At 39.9% G+C, this 20,303-nt stretch overlaps 1 protein-coding gene across 3 annotated transcripts in view; it reads left to right on the forward strand.

Annotated features, from left to right (window-relative positions):
* The window catches only part of MOCS1 (molybdenum cofactor synthesis 1), a 1,733,254-nt gene that overhangs the window by 870,853 nt on the left and 842,098 nt on the right, over window positions 1–20,303 (forward strand). For all 3 annotated transcript variants that reach the window (XM_044084832.1, XM_044084835.1, XM_044084843.1), the window contains exon 5: window positions 15,540–15,601. In XM_044084832.1, the coding sequence (XP_043940767.1) occupies window positions 15,540–15,601 (62 nt within the window). The remainder of the gene's footprint in view (window positions 1–15,539; window positions 15,602–20,303) is intronic.

A 20,303-nucleotide genomic window follows, 5' to 3' on the forward strand; every position in this document is an offset into this window, starting at 1 on the left:
ACTGAACTCTGGAGAACTTTTTTTTGACCTTTCAACTGTGGTTGAGGAGCTGCCAATTGGTTGATTGCCCAGGAAGACATTTTTCCCAGCTATAGCTCTTTCTACCTTGGATTTGATTCCCTCCATAAATATTTTGTGTAAGCCTGGAAAGTCAAAGTAGTATAACTGACAAGACCAATCACACAAGGCAAACAGTATCATTTTTAAACACAGACCAATTTGTTTAACCTTACTTGTTAGAAAATAGAAGGAACTGCTTATAAATAAACAATTCTCAGGCGTATGCATTTGTTAACTGTGTAAGCCCACTAGACACGAGTATCCCTTTTCAGTAGGGCACACAGTGTAGTGCTTCCAAGATTCACAATAATTACATCAAAACAGATTTAATAGCTTTCATTGAATGTCTTATTAATTAATGCAAATGGAATGATTATGAACATGACCTTGCCTAATTAACTATCAGGAATACTTTTACCACATTCACAGTTAGATTAATTTACAAGTTACTCAGTTTACACTGGATCCCAGTGTGGTGCCTTAGAATGAAAATTGGCTGGACATGAAGCCAGCTGTACCTCAGTTCCACAATCTTTTTAATATTTATTTATCCTTTGTTGACCATATTTGTCCCACTAGTCTAGTGGCCTGTTTTTAGGGGAGACCCTTGGTGGTATTTATATTACAAGGGGAAATTTGACCAGGGCATCTGAGAAATTCTCTTACAGATGCTTGGGGATCTTTTACACCCATCTGTGCTACCAACAACTTAAGCCGATGGGGCCTCGGTTTAATATCTCATCTGAAGACTACATTCAGGAGTGCAGCACCCTCTCTAATGCTGCACTACTGTCTCAGCAATCCAGTCACCTGGAGAGTAGGTGAGTTAATACTGGTGTAACAATTTTTTGTCCTGGATTCAATCCTCTTAGAACATGTTAGTGGTCCTATGGAAGAGCTACAAGGAGTAATCTTTTTCTATATACTTGACACAGCTATCTGTCATAGGATTGATACAAAAGTGGGATGGATTGCACAATGGTCAGATGACTGGCAGTTTAGTTCTATTACAGTGACAGGTAAGACAGTGCATATGGATAACTAAAAAGCGAAGGACATTAGCATGTAGGGTTTAGGCTACTAGCAGCATTTATAGTGGAAACTGATTTAGATATAATTATCAGATTAAGACGAAGTAGTAAATATAAAAAGGCAGGAAAGAAGTTGTGGGGTTCTTTGGATGTATAGGGTGAAGCCTCACTGTAAAAACGGGAGGTAATGTTTTGTACAGGAAATGAATGAGGCCATACCTGGGTACAGGGATGATGATTTTTTTTTTTGGAGAGCATTATGACTGTTTGGTGATTGTGAGGAGGCTGGTAACTTCAGAACTGTGATGTAATATGCCACATTTTTGAGGCATATTACATCACAATATGGGAAGATGTGGGACAGATTAACAAAGTCTTGTTAAGACTGTAGGAAGAAGTAAAACATTTGTTAATAAAGAATGTCACCGTATTCATTTGGTAGGAAAATAGGCAGCTTATATGGACTATTTCTGTTTTTTTGTGTTTCTGTAATTTGAAACAGCCTAAATTGGGAAATGACGCCACCACTTCCACAGAGTATTTCTTATTTCAGGACCATACTAATCATGTATTGTTTTAAATTGTGTAACTTACTTTTGTTTCTTCCGTGTTCTGAACATTTTCATGGAGACTGTCAATTTTCCTTGAACAATGAGTGAACTATTGTTGGTGCTAGTTTTTTTCACCTTCTTTATTGTTGGGAATGCTAGACTTGTCCATCATAATATTCCTTCTGAAATATGTTTTTTGTTTTGAATTTCATCTCAAAAATGTGATTAAATGCTGGTACATTTTGCCAGATAAACCACGAAGCTTGCAAATATGACTTCATAACATTGCCATCTGATGTCAGTCTTCACTCGATCCTTGACTGTGGGCTCGGTTCCATAACTCAGAACGGACTCTGCCGTTATTCCAGCTCTCGCCCTCCAAAAACTCTCAAGGTTAGCTCTACCCATAGTGTTCCTCACAGGATTACCTCAGATCTCGTTTGTTGCTTTTAGTGCCAGGCGCATCTGTCCTACCAGCTCTTGAGCAAGCTAAATCTCTTCAGATTGTGTTTTTTTTTCCTTAAAACTCCTTATTAGTGATTGTGTCCTTTTTTCATTTACCCAGCTCCTCGTTTACCACCTTTCTTTTTCTTAACATGAGCAGTGTTACCTTTTCATACCATCTATGATGCCCCACCGCTAGCCCAGTAATCAAGGAGCCTCAGTCCTCACCACTAGTACCAGTGGGGGCTGTACATTGGGAGGATGACAGGTACACACACCGTATTTCCAGATGCAGCTCTCTGCATCAAGTGCAATTTCTCTTAAGAGCACACAGTCAGTCCAGAGTTATTTTCTTCCTTTTTCTCCAGATCCCCAATAAGATTCCCCACTGGCACAGCTATAGAGTTGACATCTCAGCTGAGTGACCAAGCCAAGACAAGACCTCCAGCACCCTCTCTGCCCAACCAGTGCCTTGTGGCCCTGCCCAAGTAGTTGGCACACACACTCTTTGAGGTTTGATTTGTACATACACAGACACAACATATACACACACAGACACACACACACACACACACACACACACCTGGGAAAGGCTGGCACAGGTTTATTGGCTATGCCCCCTTTTGTCCAGACTATAAGGTAGTTGTATCTCCCACCAGCCAGTTCTTTATCAGCTACTTTAAGGCCCTTAACAAAGGGTGTCCAATTGTACTGTGTAATGTTACCATCAATACAAATGGTAGTTTGACCAAGGGCAAGGCTGTTAGGAGTGTCCTACACAGTGTCACCAAATAAATATGCAAGTACTCTCGGAGCTTAAATATGTCTAGACAGACCAACCACAATGCAAGGTTTAAATATATTTAATAAATATTAAAATAAGAAGAAAATACTTAGTATATATTTACTGTGATATCAGAGTTCAAAACCACAGGAAATATTTAAAACAACATTGCAGGACAGTCTCAAATAAAGAAAAAAATATCTCAGCTATGCTTTGCTATATTTCTGACTATATGCAAGAGAGTTTTTATAACTTAGTAGACTTAATTAGAGCAGCAAGGCAGATGTGGTGAATAGATCCTCTAGCTGATGTTGACAGGTCAAAGACAGAATACAGAATGTGCGGAGTCTCTCTCAGAAAGTTCTTAAATGAATATCTCAAATGTTACTGTTGGGGTAGCTTGCAGAATAACATCATTTCTTGTCATCTGACTATCCCACTTAAAACACCCACTGCTGAAAGCTAGCTGTATTTAGCATCTACCTGTGAAAATACATACACAAAGGCTTTTCCTCAGATCTTTGCAGGTCCTGAAAGTCATAAAACAATAAAACACTTCCAAGACAGTACAGGAAACCTCTCTTCAAAGACATTGTGTCTGTTCTTTTAATGGCTCAGCCATAAAGTAATTTAATTTATGCTATTTTTCTGAAGTTTTCCAAGTTAACCTGTATTCCAGTTTCCCCTGTTAAAATATATACATTTAAACAGTTATAATAGTGTGCATACATTTCTGTTCTATTCCAGTAGGGTACACTGTGGATACATTTCAAACAGCACTTAGTAAAATACCTCATCAGCACACATCTGTTCAAACCATCTTATATGACATACAGCTCTAATACATTTGTAACACAAACATCTTATATGAATCATGTTGACATTCACAAATGACATATAATTATTTACAGAATTCCAGCTAGCTGTGCTGGCAGTACCTCCTTGGTCACACCATCATTGGTATTTCTCCATCTTTCTCTTTACCATTAAGGTAATCTCTTTGCACCATCATTGGTACCCTTCTACTTTTTCTTCTTTCTTTGTTGTCGTTAGATAAACCTTTCATACCATTGTTGGTACGATTTTTTCTGTCTGTTAATAATAATAATAAAAAAAAAGTTTTAAACTTTACACTTCCATTCTTTCTGTGTGTGTTTTTGTTTCCTCTGTTTTGGCTGAAAAAAATAGAGGTACGTCTGGCTTCAAGAGATGCCAGCAGTGCGATCCTACACTACCTAACTCTGATGGGCACTCTTTATATGTCTGTTTGGGCCCAGTGCACCTTCAAGAAGACTGTGCCATCTCTCATGGCTAGCTTCAGTCATCGGGCCCTCATAGAGAGAAAAAATAAGCTTATTCTTAAAGGCCTTATTAAATCCTGTTTCGACAAGGCTATATCTGGTTCTGCCAAATTAAAAACGGATGTTAGCTCCCCTTCTTTTTCTTCTTCATCCAAGCATGAATGATCTAAGAAGAGGAGCAGCTTTGTGCTGACAGTATCATTGACACCACCAAGCAAAATGGTTAAGACTTCCTCAATTCCCAAAGTTTCAGCAGAACTGACTGGGAAGCTTACTCCACCATTGATGCCTACCTCTGCACCGAATGTTTCAGCACCCACTACTGTTTTGGACCAAAGAGTCTCAGAACCTTCTATTTCCTCCATTCCAGCAACTTCTGAACTGAAGGAATTCTCATTTAAGGACAAAGTATTCACCATCAGTAGACCCTTTTGCAGACTGACCTCCAAGCCCCTTCTTGGAGAAACCCCAGTCCCCATTGGTCTCTTCAGTCCATTTCACCAAGAGCCTCATGGGAGTCTGATATTCTGAGGCTGGTGGACCAGCTCCTGGCGGTGAGGGGAATTAACTGCTTCCATGGTTCTTAGCCTATCTGGCTGTGGAATTCTACCTGTCTCTACACCAGTTATTGTTACTCCTTTGACTCCAATTGAGCCATCAGAGCTCCTGGTGCCAACAAGTGCGGCTTCTATTGTCTCAGTGCTGGTCAGACCTACTTCTGCGGCACTGATAACTGTTTAAGCTCTTTGGTTCTGTCAGAACTGGAGACGTCCTGGAAGCACAGCTTCATTGCTGGTTCTGGGGAGCATGGCTCCAATCCAGTGCTGTTGGAGCCATCCATGCTCCTTGGGGCTTCAGCACACAATAGCTCGACACTGGCTTCGGAGGTGGCCTCCTCGATGTGGGATGGGATCCTGGTTCCAAAGAAGTCTCTTTCAATTCCGAGCTCCCATTCCTCTACGGGGGTGGGGGGCCTGCCTTCCAGGCCATGGAGAGGGCCTTGTCCACTGTGGACTTACAAATGATACCAATTTTGTTGGACCACCAACCTTGCCCTACCCCTTGCCCAGAGCTTCCTCCAGCCTCTGCCCTTGGGCAGAGGGCACAGAATCCTCAGGATCCAACCATGGTGGTCTTGGCCTCTTCAGACACCGCTCCAGCCCATCCCAGAGAGGAGGTACCCATGAAAAGGATGTGCAAGAGGAAGCACTTAGACTCCCCTGAAGAATCTTGCACAGAATATACCTTTCTATGAAAGGAAAGGTTCCCCAAAGTCACCATAGGTTCATAGATGTTTACTAGGCTAACAACCACAAGGGCCTTTTTAAGCCTAGCCATGCATCCCAAATCTCTGACAAGTTATGACACCCTTGATAAGTGTAAGCATGGGCCTGGGAGATGAATCATTTACAGGTTACCTGTTTACATAAGAGACATGGGTGCCAAACCAGGGGTGAAGTTCCGGTTTCCCATCCAGTTGTCCAAGTTGAACTTAAATTAGGTTATGGAGGAACTCTGCTTCACATGGATGGGAAAGCCTGCTCCGTAGGCAGGGTAGTTTCTCAGATACATGCCTATCTCTCCAACAGGTCCTGTTTATATCACAGGCAAGGTTTAAGTCTTTAGAATGAATAATTCTGGTACTATTTGTTGTGTGGAAATGCCGGAGGTCCATCGGAGTGGGGTCTGACAATGCCCTGTATGTCAGGCATAGAACTCCCCTCAAAAACCTGTAGGAAACAGAATACAGGGATAGGGCCTTGAGGCAGTCAGCATAGGACATATTACTTATGCCCTGTATTCTTTTAGTGAGGAACCTCTGTGGATGTTCCAGTTGTTGGATATGCCTGGTTAGGTACATACCAAAGGCGGCATTGTACTCAATAATAGGTCTGATGAATGCCGAATACAGTGGAACAATGACTTCCATAGACTTAGATGCCATTACCTTTGTTTATAAGTTGTGCAACATAGAAAGATTTCCTCACCACTGTAGACACATGATGATCAAAGGCTAGACGACTATCTATGTGTGTCCCTAAGTCCCTGACTACTGGGTCAACTCTAACGGGTGTGTTGTCAATATGATAGTTACCAAGGATGGATGACTTCCCAAAGGATACTGTTATGCATTTCTTGGTATTTAGTTTTAGTCCATAGCTCTGACACCAGTTGTTTGTCTGTGTCAGCCCCTCCTGTAGAACATTTGTGAAAGTATGAGATTGAATGACAGCTCCTAATTTTCAATCATCTTCAAATTTAGTCAGCCAGAGACAACTGATATTGGCTTTGACTTCTGAGAAGTTAATGCCAAAAAGGAGCGGTCCAAGGACTGATCCCTGAGGGACTCCACTTGTGACTGGCTCTTTGTGGAGGTGGACTCCCCAATTCTAAATTCGTGGGTCTGCAAATTCCTGGGACCACTGGAAGACATCTCCTTTGGAGACATTCTAAAGATTCTCAAACAGAGGGGTAGCTGGACTTCCCTTCAGCATTCCTCAGAGAATCTGTGTACCTAGAGGCTTTCCGTGCCTGACCCTCTACTGCCTGGATTTCTCCACATGCTGATGATCTGATTAAGTTGATTGCAGAGCAAGATTGGAAGATACATGATTCCATTGAGCCAATTCTGTAAGAGACCAGACCGCATTTTGTCAGCTCCCAGGTTCAACAGCATTGGGCCAAAGGGATACCAGTAGATGCCACTTTGGTAGCGGCAGCCACCAAAAAGGAACTTGCTGATGAAAATCCTACTATCCATCCTCCTAATAAAGAGTCTAGGATAATGGCTAGATTCGGTAAGTGTGTATACGCTTCATCAACTTTCACTCTCAGGTTCTTGAACTATATGGCACATTTCACGAGACCAGCAAGATCTGATAAAGGAGCTATCAGATAATCTCACAGGAGCAGTAGCTGAGGGGGCGTTCAGAATAAAATAGCTTCTCAGCTAGCAACTCTCGATTCAATATGCACCTTGTCCATGACGCTTATTGCACACGTAGCCGAAGGGATGACGAGGACAGCAGATTCTGGTGTAGCCTTGAGGAGACACAACTGGATGCACTTATGCGAATTTGTGGTGCCATTCAAGTCTTCTTTCATTTATGCTGCCTTTGTTGGAACATCTCTGTTTGGCCTCAAATTTAGAGAGACCCTTGCCAGATATGAGAAGGATGGAAATACCCTTTCTGCCGTGGGTGTAAACATTTCCACTCCTCAACAATCTTACTCTAGGAACCAGAAGTGGGAAGCTATGGTTCAAAAAGTCCCAAGGACCTTTCCATGACTCATGTTGCAACGACTTCCCTTGGTGCAGAGGAGGGAGTTACAATGGAAGACACTGTGCTCGAGGCAGAGGTGGCCCGCAAAAATCAGGGTTCCAGGGATTCCTTCCCTGGTAACTCCTGTCAGCGCTCCTGAATGGAGGCCCGATTGTCGTCCTGTGGAGGCAGTCGGGGGACGATTATCCCTGTACCTACCCTCCTGGCTAAAGATAACGGACAATTGGGTGCAGAAGATTATAACCAGAGGTTACAATATCCAATTTTTACAAAGACCCAGACAATCGAAAAAAATCCCAGGCATTCCACTCAGTCACATGGAGACAGCAGTCTTAAAAATTCAAAAACTGCTTGACAAGAGAGTCATCCAAGCAGTCCCACCAGACCAAGTAGGATCCGGACTTGACTCAAGATTCTTTTTAGTGCCAAAGAAAACAAGGGACTGGAGACCAATTCTGGATCTCAGTGTATTGAGCAAGTCAGTTCAACAAGCCAAATTCTGTTCAGTCTGTACTTCCATTCTTAGGAAAAGATGATTGGATGTGCTCAGTAGATCTTCCGGATGCATATTATCACATAAAAATGGAGAAGTAATCCAGAAGATTGCTACGCTTCCGGCTGGGAACCAGTCATTATCAGTTTAGGACCCTGCCCTTTGGTCTCACCACACCCCCCCAAGGTGTTCACCAAATGCATGGCAGTGGTAGCAGCTCACTTCAGACTGCAAGGATTCTGCACGTTTCCCTACCTAGACAACTGACTCATTACTGCTCCCACCAGGCATCTACTGTTACAGGCAAGAAACTACATTCTGTTAACTTGTTCCTGACTAGGAATCACTATAAACTATGAAAAATCCCAGTTAGAACCTACACAGCAGCTGGAATTCATAGGAGCTATGCCAAACACAAACACTGGCATCGAGTCTCTTCCTCCAGAAAGACTTCAAAGAAAAAAAAATCGCAAGTCATTCAGATTATTCACAGCAAAAAGGTGACTGCAGGACTACTGCTGCAAACTGTGGGATCAATGTCAGCCTCCATCACTTTAGTCCCTCTTACAAGATATCGCATGTGGATTTTTCAGTGGCTGTTGGCTTCCCAATAGTCCTTACTGAATCAACCTATGTCCCATCTGGTAATCATCACCAATTTATGGAAGAAAGACCTAAATTGGTGGCTTCACTACAATTAAATTTTGTTAGGTAGACACTTTGTTCTTTCTCAAACCCAAGCCATAGTGACCACAGGTGTGTCACAGATAGTGATGGGGAGGGGGCATTTTCTGGGAAAGATAGTCCAAGGAACTTGGTCGCAGCTGGAGGCCAATTTGTACATTAATGTTCTAGAGATGAAGGCAGTGTTCTTAGTGTTCCAAGCATTACAAGAAACCCTTCCCTTGGGAGTGATCGCGATTCAAACAGACATGTCAGTAGTCTGATAGATCAGCATGCAAGGGGTAACTAGATCTTATCCTCTTTGTCGAGAAGCACTCCGGGTATAGTAGTGGGTGATTTCACCTGACCACTTTCTCATTGCAACACACATTCTAGGGAGCTCCAATGAGATTGTGGACAAATTGATTAGGAGGATTCTAATGCCTCATGAGTGGTCTCTCAATCCTTTAGTGGCAGAAAAATACTCAGCCATTGGGGCCAGCCCTGCTGTGGTCTCTTTGCTTCCCCCCTGAACAACAAATGCAGCAGCTACTTTACCCTGATTCCCCCTCAGGGGCAGTCACCGAGAGATGCTCTCCTTCATGATTGGACCCCTGGTCTGTTATATGCCTTTCTCCTGATTCCAGTCATATCCCAGTTTCTAAAGAAAGCTAACAGGTCGAAGAACAGGATAATTCTCATTGTCTCATTCTGGCCTCAGCAGATATGGTTCCCCTTTCTTTGGCTTCATCTAATTTGGAAACCTTGCACACTTGACCCAGCTCCAGGCCAATTGTCCCATCCGGACAGACTAGTTCATCATCCAAATCTTCAAAATCTCAAGCTCACTGTGTGACTTCTCCAGTTCCAATGATTGCCAGGCATTCTTCTCTCACTTCCCCAGTTCGAGTTGTTCTAGCCTCCCACAAACCTTCGACTAGATGATTGTACTTCAGCAAGTGGGAAGCATTTTCAGAATGGGCTACAGAGAGTAACCTTGATCCATTTTCTCCACCACTCGATAGGGTTTTGGCATTTTTGGCATTGCTTTTCGAAGCAGGAGCATCTTTTTCAGCTGTACGAGTACATCTAGCTGTTATTTCAAACTTTCATAATGTGGTCTAAACGAGACAATGCTAATGTACCACAAACTTTTGTAAAGCTTTTCTGAAAGGAACTTTAATGCTTAGACTCCTCATACAAATACCCTTCTGCACTTTAGGACTTTAATCTGGTACTACACTATCTAATCTGTATCTTATTTTTGATTGCTATTACTTCTGCTAGGAGGATATCTGAACTACAAGCCTTGTCTTGCAAACCTTCTTACCTAACTTTCCATAAAGACAGGGTCTCCTTGTTCACAAATCCTTCTTTTCTACCAAAGATAGTGTCTGAAACCAATATCAACCAGACTATACAACTTCCAGTTTTCTCCCCCAACTTCTCAAATAAGAGTGAATATTGTCTGCATTTACTCTATGTGCATAGACAATTGCATTTTACCTTCAAAAAACAAAGGAAATCAGAAAATCTGATCAGTTGTTTATTTATTTTATTTCAGTTTGATTACCGGGGAAGTCCACTGGGCCAGAACGTGCCCATTTTCAGTGGAGGCCCGGGGAGAAAAGCTCCACAAGCAAATACAATACAATTCAATACTAGTTACAAACTGTTAAAGGTAAAAATACAAGTATAAAATCATATAGTTGGAAAATGCATTGCATAAATTTTACATTTAAAAAAACTTAGTAAACGGATAATAGCAAGACAGGTTACAGGTATTTCCATTCTGCACAGTATGATCGACTGAGAAGTGGAAGGATTTAAGGTTTCAGTTGTTATTTTACATTAGAAGGTGAGCAGTTGGCATGCATATGTTATAGTTAAAAAGGTAAATAAAGAAAGCAGTTGTACCGACAATAGAGATACTGTAATATTTACAATATTTACATACTTGGAGTTATATGAGTGAAGTTGTTTATGAGCGAAGTAGCTTACTCAGAGGTTATCAGAAAGAGACTATTTTCCGAGAGTGGACATAATAGTTTGAGGGTAGAGAGGAGCAAGGAGAGTGGATAGTAATAGGGGAATTTTGCCAGGATTTAGGTAGGGTATAAGCAGGAACATTTCTGTTTGGATGACAGGTATGAGAAGAGTTGGGTCTTGAAGGTTTCAGAGTAAGGAATGGTCCTAAGTGAAGGAGGGAGAGAGTTCCATTTCTTGGCTAGAGAGAGAGAGAGAGAGAAGAAGCTGGCCTGCAGGACGTTTGGGTTTGTGGATAGAGATTAAATTTTGGTGTTCTGATCTCAGAGGTCTGTTACGGATGTATGGGGGAAGTGAGTTTGTTAAGGCTGGGCATTTATCAGGGTAGAATATTAATTTGTGAGCGGTGGTAAGTTGAAGATAGTCTAGGTGGTTAGATAGTTCTAGCCAATTGAGTGATTGTAGGGTAAGGCAATGGTGAGTAGAGGTTTTGGATTTAGTTGCAAATTTGGAGATCTTGTTATAGCAAGTTTCAAATTTAGAGATGTTGGAGGAAGACAGATTTGTTAGAAGAGGGGCTCCATAAAGTAGGGAAGGTAGAAGGTAGGAAATTGCCAAGGTATGCCTAGAGGAGTTGGAGAGAAAGAGGTTATTCCTGTAGAGCATGCCCAACTTTTGGTGGGTTTTCTTGATATTTTGTTTATGTGGGTGTCAAATTTACGGTGTTCATCTGTGGTAATGCCAATAAGTTTTGCTGAAGAGACTACTTCTATAGCAGTGTTAGATTGGCTTAGGACTTTGAAAGCAGTTTTGTCATAGGAGAAAGACCTGGTGGGGGGGGGGGGGGAGTAGTATTTTAGATTTATTTGAGTTGAGAGAGAGATGGTTTTGGTGCATCCAGTGTTCAGTAGTAGAAAATACTATTTGCGTTTTACTCAGGAGTTCGGGAAGGTTAGGGGCAGCACAAACTAATGTGGAGTCGTCGGCATATTGGATAACAGTTGAGTCTGGTAATACAGTGTGAAGGTTATTGATGAAGATGTTGAAAAGCATGGGTCCGAGGATGGACCCTTGAGGAACGCCAGTGGGAGTTGACAAGAAGGAGGAGGTAGAGTTCTTCCATCTGACAGCTTGAGATGACAGCTTGAGATCTGTCAGATAGGTAGCAGGAGAACCAGGAAAGAGTATTAGGGGAGAGATTAAGGTTGGCGAGATGACAGAGGAGGTGATTATGGGAAATGGTGTCAAATGCTTTAGAGAGGTCAAGCAGTACAGTGGAAACTAGTAGTCCAGAATCTCGAGCTCGATTGACTGTTTCAAGGAAGGAGAGTAAGGCAGTTATGGTCCTGTGGCCGGGGCGGAAGCCGTGTTGGGTGGGTGTTAGGAGTTGATTTTGGGTTAAGAAAGGCATAAGTTGATGGTGGACACATTTTTCTAGTATTTTTGAAATGAGAGAGTAGGGCAATGGGGCGGAAATTGGAAATGTTTGTGTTTTTGCCTCCTTTGTGAAGGGGAAGAATGTAGGCTGAGCGCCAAAGTTTGGGTACGTATGACTCTCTTAAGGATCTGTTTATTAGGATACTGATTGGGACAGCAATACCATCGGCAGCACATTTGAGGAAGGAAGAGGGTATGTTTCTTTCTCTTCTGCTACTATGGGCAAACCAGTTTCTAAAGTTACTGTAGCTAAATGGCTTTAGGACTGTGTAACTTTCCTTTATAACAAAAGGAAAGTGCAACTACCAGGACCTATTAAAGCACATTAAACTAGGGCAGTAGCCTCTTCTACAGTTTTCATTCCAGAGCTTCTGTAGACGATATATGTGCAGCAGCTATCTGGGCATTCCTGCATACCTTTGTTACTCATTACAAGCTGAATCTGGTGTCTAGTGCTCAGGAATATTCTTCATGAGACCTCCCAAGATTTAGGTAGCTGGGGACTCTGCCCCACAGTCAAGGACTGAGTGAATATTGACAGCATCAGATAAAGAAGTTGTCTTACCATAACATTCCATCTGTGTTGTCGATCTTCACTAGTCCTTACCAAGCAGAAGTAAAGTGCCCCAAACTAACAGTCCACAAAAAACGACAATCAGGCACTGGGTAGCAGCAGGACCAAAATTTTAATCCAAATATCAACTTAAAAACAATACAAAATAGGAGAGCAAACTGCAAAACACATGTAGTACTTTATTAACGCTTAACTTCAATCATCACATTTTCATCCGTATCACACAACTTCATCAGATAACACAACCTCATCCAACATCTTCATTTAAAGACCCTCTTAATCATCCAATTATCCCATCAACCATTCAATTAAATAACAATAATGTCTGAAAAACATATATATGTATAAATGTTTTGCACCTTTATTAAGAGACTTATGAAATGTTAAATAACCCCTAAAAAATCACCTCCTAAAAACTTCATTTATATCCTAAAAATGTGCATATAAAACAATGTTTGCAAATAGTTAAACCATCAAAAAAGTATGAACTGTAGAAAAACAATTTCTTAAGAATTCAGCTACACCTATTGGTTAAATACTTCCTAACCCTTTATTACAAAATACTGTAATCGGGAAAACTGAGAGAAACAGATTTTTTTTTAAAGAGAAAACTTGGTTAACTGGCAAAAACATAATTAATAAATACCCTAGCTGTACTAAAAACAAAATACAGATACCCTCTTAATCATCCAATTATTGGTTTGGTTATTTAAATGAAGATGTTGATGGGGTTGTGTTATCTTATGAAATCGTGTGATACAGACAAAAACGCAGTGATTGAAGTTAAGGGTTAATAAAGTACTGTATGTTTCTCAGTTTGCTCTCCTATTTTTTTATTGTTTTCAAGCTGATATTTGGATTAGAATTTTGGTCCTGCTACTTTCCAGTGCCTGATTGTGTCGTTTATTTCTTTACTAATCCTTGGCATCCCCACCCTTCGGTTTCATGGTGGAATGGATCTCTTCCCAAAAGATTGGCTTTCCTTTTTAGGAATACAGATATGGTCTCTGGTCTGTTATTTCCTGTCTGTCACTATTTTATGCAACCAAAGAAAAGTGCGGCTTCCAATAAACTTAACCAACTCAAAACAAATTGCAGTTTTCAGTTTGTCACTGTTACACTAGAAAACAGTGATTCAGTGACATTTTTTTTTTTTTATTAAAAACATCGTTTTTAGTCCTTGACCTCTAGGACTTCATCAGATAAAAGTTTTATCTGATGAAGTCCTAGTCTATTTAAAAATAAATTTTTTAACAAAAAATAAAAAAACGCTGAAGGTGTCACTTTCGTGTGTAACAGTGAGGAAACAGAAAACTGCACTGCTCATTGTCATGGTGTGAAATGATGATATGGCAAAAACTGCACTGCTCATTGCTCTACTATTTTATGCAAACTTGATGTGACATAATCCTGTGAGGAGCATTATGGGTAGAGCCAAGCTCAAGAGTTTTTGGAGGGCACAAGCTGAAATAATGGCCGAGTAGCTTCAGAGATACGGGACCAAACCCACCGTCAAGGATTAGTGAAGATCGACAACACAAAGATGGAACATTATGGTAAGACGTAACTTTTTTTTCCTTATGACAAACATCTAGTATATAAGATTTGCTAGCTTTTTGTCATTAAGACGGAAGCTGTACCTGGCACAAAGACCCACAAGCAGATAACCTTATTTTTAGTTTTATTTACTTTGGCTTTGGCTGTTGGGTAGCTATTCTGAATAAGTGCCTATTGAAACTGGGAAGACAGTACGTGTGATTCTTGGAACAGTGAAACTAAGTGTGATAAGGGGAACAGATGCCTTTTTTCTGAAATTGCACTATGCAGAAGTGTTCTCCTTACTCCATGGTACATAACTCTCAAAGTTAGTATATGTGACTGGCATGAGTATGGGGGAGCTTAGCCTCACACATGGAAGGTGCAAAACCCCACCTGCAAAAAAACTCTATGCTATTTACATTGAGTGTTGATCTTTACTGTATTCAAATGAAACTGGACTTCATTTTTCAGAGATATGGGACTCATGCTAATGTCTTACACTTTTGAGAGGATATCATTCTAAAACCCTTTACTTTACTTTGAACTTAATTGCCCCAGGAACAGAACTGCTTCCTTGCCCTCATAAGACATCCCTTTTTAAGAATATGCAGTGCTTCTTATACAAGGGTATATGTTTTGCTCATATGTCATTATTGCCTGGGAGTTAGACCTGATGACAGGTTGGTTAGGCATTTCTTGTTCTGTTTATTTTTTTCCAAGTGAGAATATATACTTTGCCCCTTCATTCCAAAGACCTCCTAGGAGCTTACTGTATTGTATGTAGGTGTAGTGTACCATGTATATATCCATAAAAGCAAGGAGAGTTAATGTGTAAGTTGTAGATGCAGATCTAGTGGTAATGTGTGGTGTATGTGCATGTAGTCTAGCCAGTCAGCCCCCCCCCACGGACAGTGACGGTTCATGCTTCCAGTAGGCAAGTTTGAATTGTGCTTCCATGTAGTACACCAATCTGAAAAACATTCATAGAGACTTTTAAAGGAAAAAAGTAGAAAATGTGAGATAAAGGTGTGAGTAATCATATTTTTTTAACTCTTCGCTATAGTACTATAAGTACATGTTTTTTTCTGAGACATGTTTACACTGTCATGCAAGTAGCATTTTATTCCTTGTTCTTTTTGTATAATTTTGTGTAATGTGGTCTAGGCAGGAATTACTTTTAGTAAAGTAGTAAAAGAACTTAGTCATTCTAGCCATCTCCTGAATTTGAGTGCTACCGCCATAGTCTGAATGTGGTCCAAATTATTAACCTATATTGTAGTTACTATTAAGTAACGGGGGAGAGAACTATTACATGCATGCTAAAAACATTTCTGCTAGTAACTTGGAACTGCATCCTTCTGAGACCCTTTTTGAAATCTGAATTCATTGTAGGTTTCCATAAGGTAATGGAAGGAATCAGCAAAGCAATTGAGCTTGGATATAGTCCTGTTAAGGTAAGGACATATTTGTCTTACTTTCATAAAAGTTTTATAAAAATACTAAGATGTTTATGTTGAAGGCTGCCAAGTGGTGTGAGTACATTGGATGTTGTTGCGTATACCTAAAACAGAGAACAGCTTAGGGACATCAACTGTGTCACTTATTGAAACAAATTAAGCATGCTGATAATATTTTGGGTACTTGACAGGTGAACTTCCATGGCTGCAGAATACATGCAGATAATGACTTTGCCTTCCCTGTCTTACAGGAGAATTATGGGTGCCATCTGTAAGTAGAGCCAAATGAATTGTTGGCTAGTCTACTCTGTGCAACTGTGAATAACAGTGTACCAAAATTTTCCACAGAGTCCATGGTGAGTGGTACCCTTATATATATATATATATATATATATATATATATATATACATATGTCTATATATATATAAATATATATATATACATATATATATATATATATATATATATATGCCCAAAAATCTTTGTCGTTCCCAAGACTTTTACCATTAGGAAAATTGTACACTTTTCGTTGAAGAAAAAAAATTCACAGAACTGATCCCCAGTCAAAAAGAAACTTTTCTGTCAACTCTTCTCTGTGGTTCTCTATTTCTTATGAGATACTTCACTGCTTATATGGAGGATAATGGAGATACATTGAGGTTTATATAAACAACAAAGAAGTGAAGTAAATGTATATTCAATAGCACCGGTAGTATCAGAGATGGATCATAGTCAAATGGGGCCCTAGGTAGGATAATTGACTGGGACCCCCAGCAACCATTCTAGTGTCCCATTACTTTGCTGTCTCTGTCTATTTACCATAAACTCTGTTCATACATGGCAGTATGAATGCTTTTCTTTCTTCTTTAGTTTTACAGTGTTTATAGAAATTTGATTTAAAACCTTATTTCAAATTTTATAGTACACAAACACACACACACTGATTAATTTTTGCTAAAGAAAACAAAACAAAATAGTCTTATATTGAAAACAGACTTGACATGAGCAACGTGAAACTTCTCTTCCCTTGAAACATGCTCGCTTTCATTGAAAATACATCTGGCCAGTGGCAGATTATTTGTACATTTACTTCCTCAGACATTCCTCAAACCCAGCAATTATAGCTACATTGCTGACTACATCTTTCTTACATGTTTGTATCAAAAAATGAATAGCAATAGTAATGAATGAAGTCACATATTTCAATTTTTTCACACAGACACACATTAGCCAGAGTATTTCTGCTTAATCTCATAACACATACACACAAAAAAACCTAACACCCCCCCCCCCAACTACAAATCCTTAGTTAGCTCCCTACTCACATTCCCCCCCGTATAGATGCCCATGATACTCAGGACATAGATGGCTTAGGAAGCGCGGCTAGGATTTTAAGGGCCATAATGGTCATTAGCCTAGTAACAACCTATGATTGGATTCACTGCCAAAGTAAAATGGATTCTCTGAGCATTTGCTGCACACTAGTTTTGCCCCATCTCATCTCTGCATGCTCTTCATGCTTAATCCTTCATTGGCTGAAAAAAGGAAGCAACAAGATGTGGATATGAGCAAAGCAGGAAACCTTTAATTTTTTAATTTTTAAAATGATAGTGCGCTGTTGCAGGTAATGTTTTCATATTTTTTTAAACTGTTAAAGTGACAATACGCTCAGCAAAGTAAGAAAACATTTTTTTTTTTTTTTAATTTAAGGATTGGTGCCAGGACCCCCCAGTCAGCATGGGGCCCTAGGCAGGTGCCTAGGTTGCTTAGTGGTAGAGCCGACCCTGGATACCAACAGTGATATTTGTTTTAAAAGACAAGTACCATTACATAAGTGCTGATGTATATATGTGTGTTTATTTAGTAAATATGCATAAAACCACCCCCTCCGATCTTCAAGTAAAGAACAAAAAAAAAAAAAGCACTTCACTGTAATAAGCTTCACTGTAATGTAGCGAACATTGTAAGTTCTCAGTTTATTATAGTTATATGGACACTCCTCCCTCCAGCTCTTCCATTGAAGAGTTGAAAAAAAATGAATGTTCCTTCTTCTGGCCATATGCTTGACACACCTCATTCCAGCCATTCAGGTCTGTTCTCTATAAATGTAGCAAACAGTTGCTACAGTTTTACCCTGCCTGCACAGAACACTACAGCACTCAGGTTTTGGTTAAAAAAAAGAATATATTTTTTATTTTCAACTGTAACAAACTGTAAGGTTTTTTTCTTTCAAATAAAGCCCAAAAGACATTTTTTTTTCAAAAAAACAGATTTTAACACATACCACATACCCACGGTCAGTACAAAAGATATCTTTTTTTTTTTGCCTAAATAATAAATATTTATTCATTTTTTTTTTTTGCTATTTCTGTTCTTATAACATTTTTTTTTTTTTAGATAGAGAATAACTGTTTATGCTATACATAAAAATATAAAATAAATTTTGCCCTAAAATCTCAGGACATTTGCCATTTTTAAAAATTTTTGTCAGGACACAACTGCCCAAAGAGGGGACTGTCCCTTGCAAAGTGGGACAGGTGGTAACTCTAACTGTAGTTGCTACAATTTAGATTACAAGTGGAGCACTACAGTACTCAGGTTTGACCAGAAATGCAGTTGCATTAAAGAAAGATTGGGATTGGCTGATCGCACCCTCAATACTATGTGGCCAGTGCAGTTGCCCTGCCCTATTTATGCTACTGGGGATGGGGCAGTGAAGGCTTTAATCAGTTTACAAAAGCCTTGAAACAAGAGGTGCAGGCCATCTCTAATGAAGCAAACTGGACTGTCGAGCATCTCATCTCATGGTGACAAATACTAGATCCCAAGATCCCATTGAATGACACCAACTATTTAACTAATTATTGAAGCTAATTATCTTTCCTTTGTATGGTGGCTATAAAAAGTGTACACACCCCTGTTAAAATGACAATTTTTTGTAATATAATAAAATGAGACCACAATAAATAATTTCAAAACTTTTCCCACTTTAATGCGACCTATAACCTTTGCAATTCAATTGAAAAACAAACAAACCTGTTAGGAGAAAAAATATAAAAAAGTACAATAAGCTGGTTGCACAAGTGTGCACACCCTTAAACTAATACTTTGTTGAAGCACCTTTGGAGTCTATCACTATGGCACATCTTGACTTGGCAATATTTGCCCATTCTTTCTTGCAAAAGCACTCCAAATCTGTCAGATTGTAAGGGCATCTCTTGTGCACAGCCCTCTTCAGGTCACCTCACAGATATTCTATTGGATTTGGTCTGGGCTCTGGATTGGCCATTCCAAAACTTTAATTTTCTTCTGGTGAAACCATTTTTTTTCTTGATTTGGATATATGTTTGGGGTCATTGTTGTGTTGAAAGGTGAAATTCTTCTTCATCTTGCTTTCTAGCAGATACCTGATGGTTTTGGGCCAAAAGTGACTGGTATTTGTAACTATTTATAATTCCCTCCACCTTGACTAAAGCCCCAGTTCCAAAGCATGATACTGCCACCATCATGCTTCACTGTGGGGATGGTGTTCTTTTGGTGATGCAAAGTGTTGTTTTTGCGCCAAATGTACCTTTTGCAATTGTGGCCAAGAAGTTCAACCTTGGTCTCATCAGACCATAGCACATTTTCCCACATGCTTTTGGGACACGATGTATTGTTTTGCAAATTTTAGCCAGCCCTTGATGTTTTTCTGTGTAAGAAAAGACTTCCGTCTTGCAACCCTACCCCATATGCCAGACATATGGAGAATACGGGAGATTGTTGTCACATATAGTACGCAACCAGTACTTGCCAGAAATTCCTGCAGCTCCTTCGGTGTTGCTGTAGGTCTCTTGGCAGCCTCCCTGACCAGTTTTTGTCTTGTCTTTTCATCAGTTTTGGAGGGATGTCCAGTTCTTTGCAACGTCACTGTTGTACCATATTTTCTTCACTTTTTGATGACTGTCTTCACTGTGTTTCGTGGTATATCCAGTGCTGTGGGAATTTTTTGTACCCTTTTCCTGACTGATACCTTTCAACAATGAGATCCCTTTGATGCTTTGTAAGTTTTGTGCGAACCATGGCTTTTGCTGTAGACGTCGACTCAGTAAATGTCAGGAAAAATCCTACTAGGACAGCTGAACTTATTTTGGGGTTAATCAGAGTCTCTTTAATTGATGGCAAGTGTGTACCCAAGAAGACTGAATGCTGTAATTAAAACAAAAGGTGCTTCAACAAAGTATTAGTTTAAGGCTGTGCACACTTATGCAACCAGCTTATCGTACATTTTTTTATTTTTTATATTTTCCCCTAACAGATTTGTTTTTCAATTGAATTGTACAGGTTATAGGTCACTTTAAAGGTGGAAAATATTTTGAAAAGATTTATTGTGATCTCATTTTTTTATATCACAAAACTTGGCATTTTAACAGGGGTGTGTACACTTTTTATATCCACTGTATGTAGGTATTCAAAATGAAGGAAGGATTCCAGCCAGGACTAGTGTCTCCCTTGCATTTAAAACTTGCCTGGAAAGTTCTGACATATTTCTCCACATATCCCTTAGGGGTTCTGCGTCTCAAGTCATTCATTCTCCCATACACTGCTACAATATCATAGATGTCTTTGTCAAGAGTTAGCATCCTTAGGACCCTTGTAGTATCAGAGATTCTTTTGACAATGTGAGTTACTGCCATCTGTGCCAGGGAGAATAAGGCA

Source organism: Protopterus annectens, chromosome 1.part1 (assembly GCF_019279795.1).
Source record: "Protopterus annectens isolate FY-2018-M chromosome 1.part1, PAN1.0, whole genome shotgun sequence".
Lineage (NCBI taxonomy): Eukaryota > Metazoa > Chordata > Ceratodontiformes > Protopteridae > Protopterus > Protopterus annectens.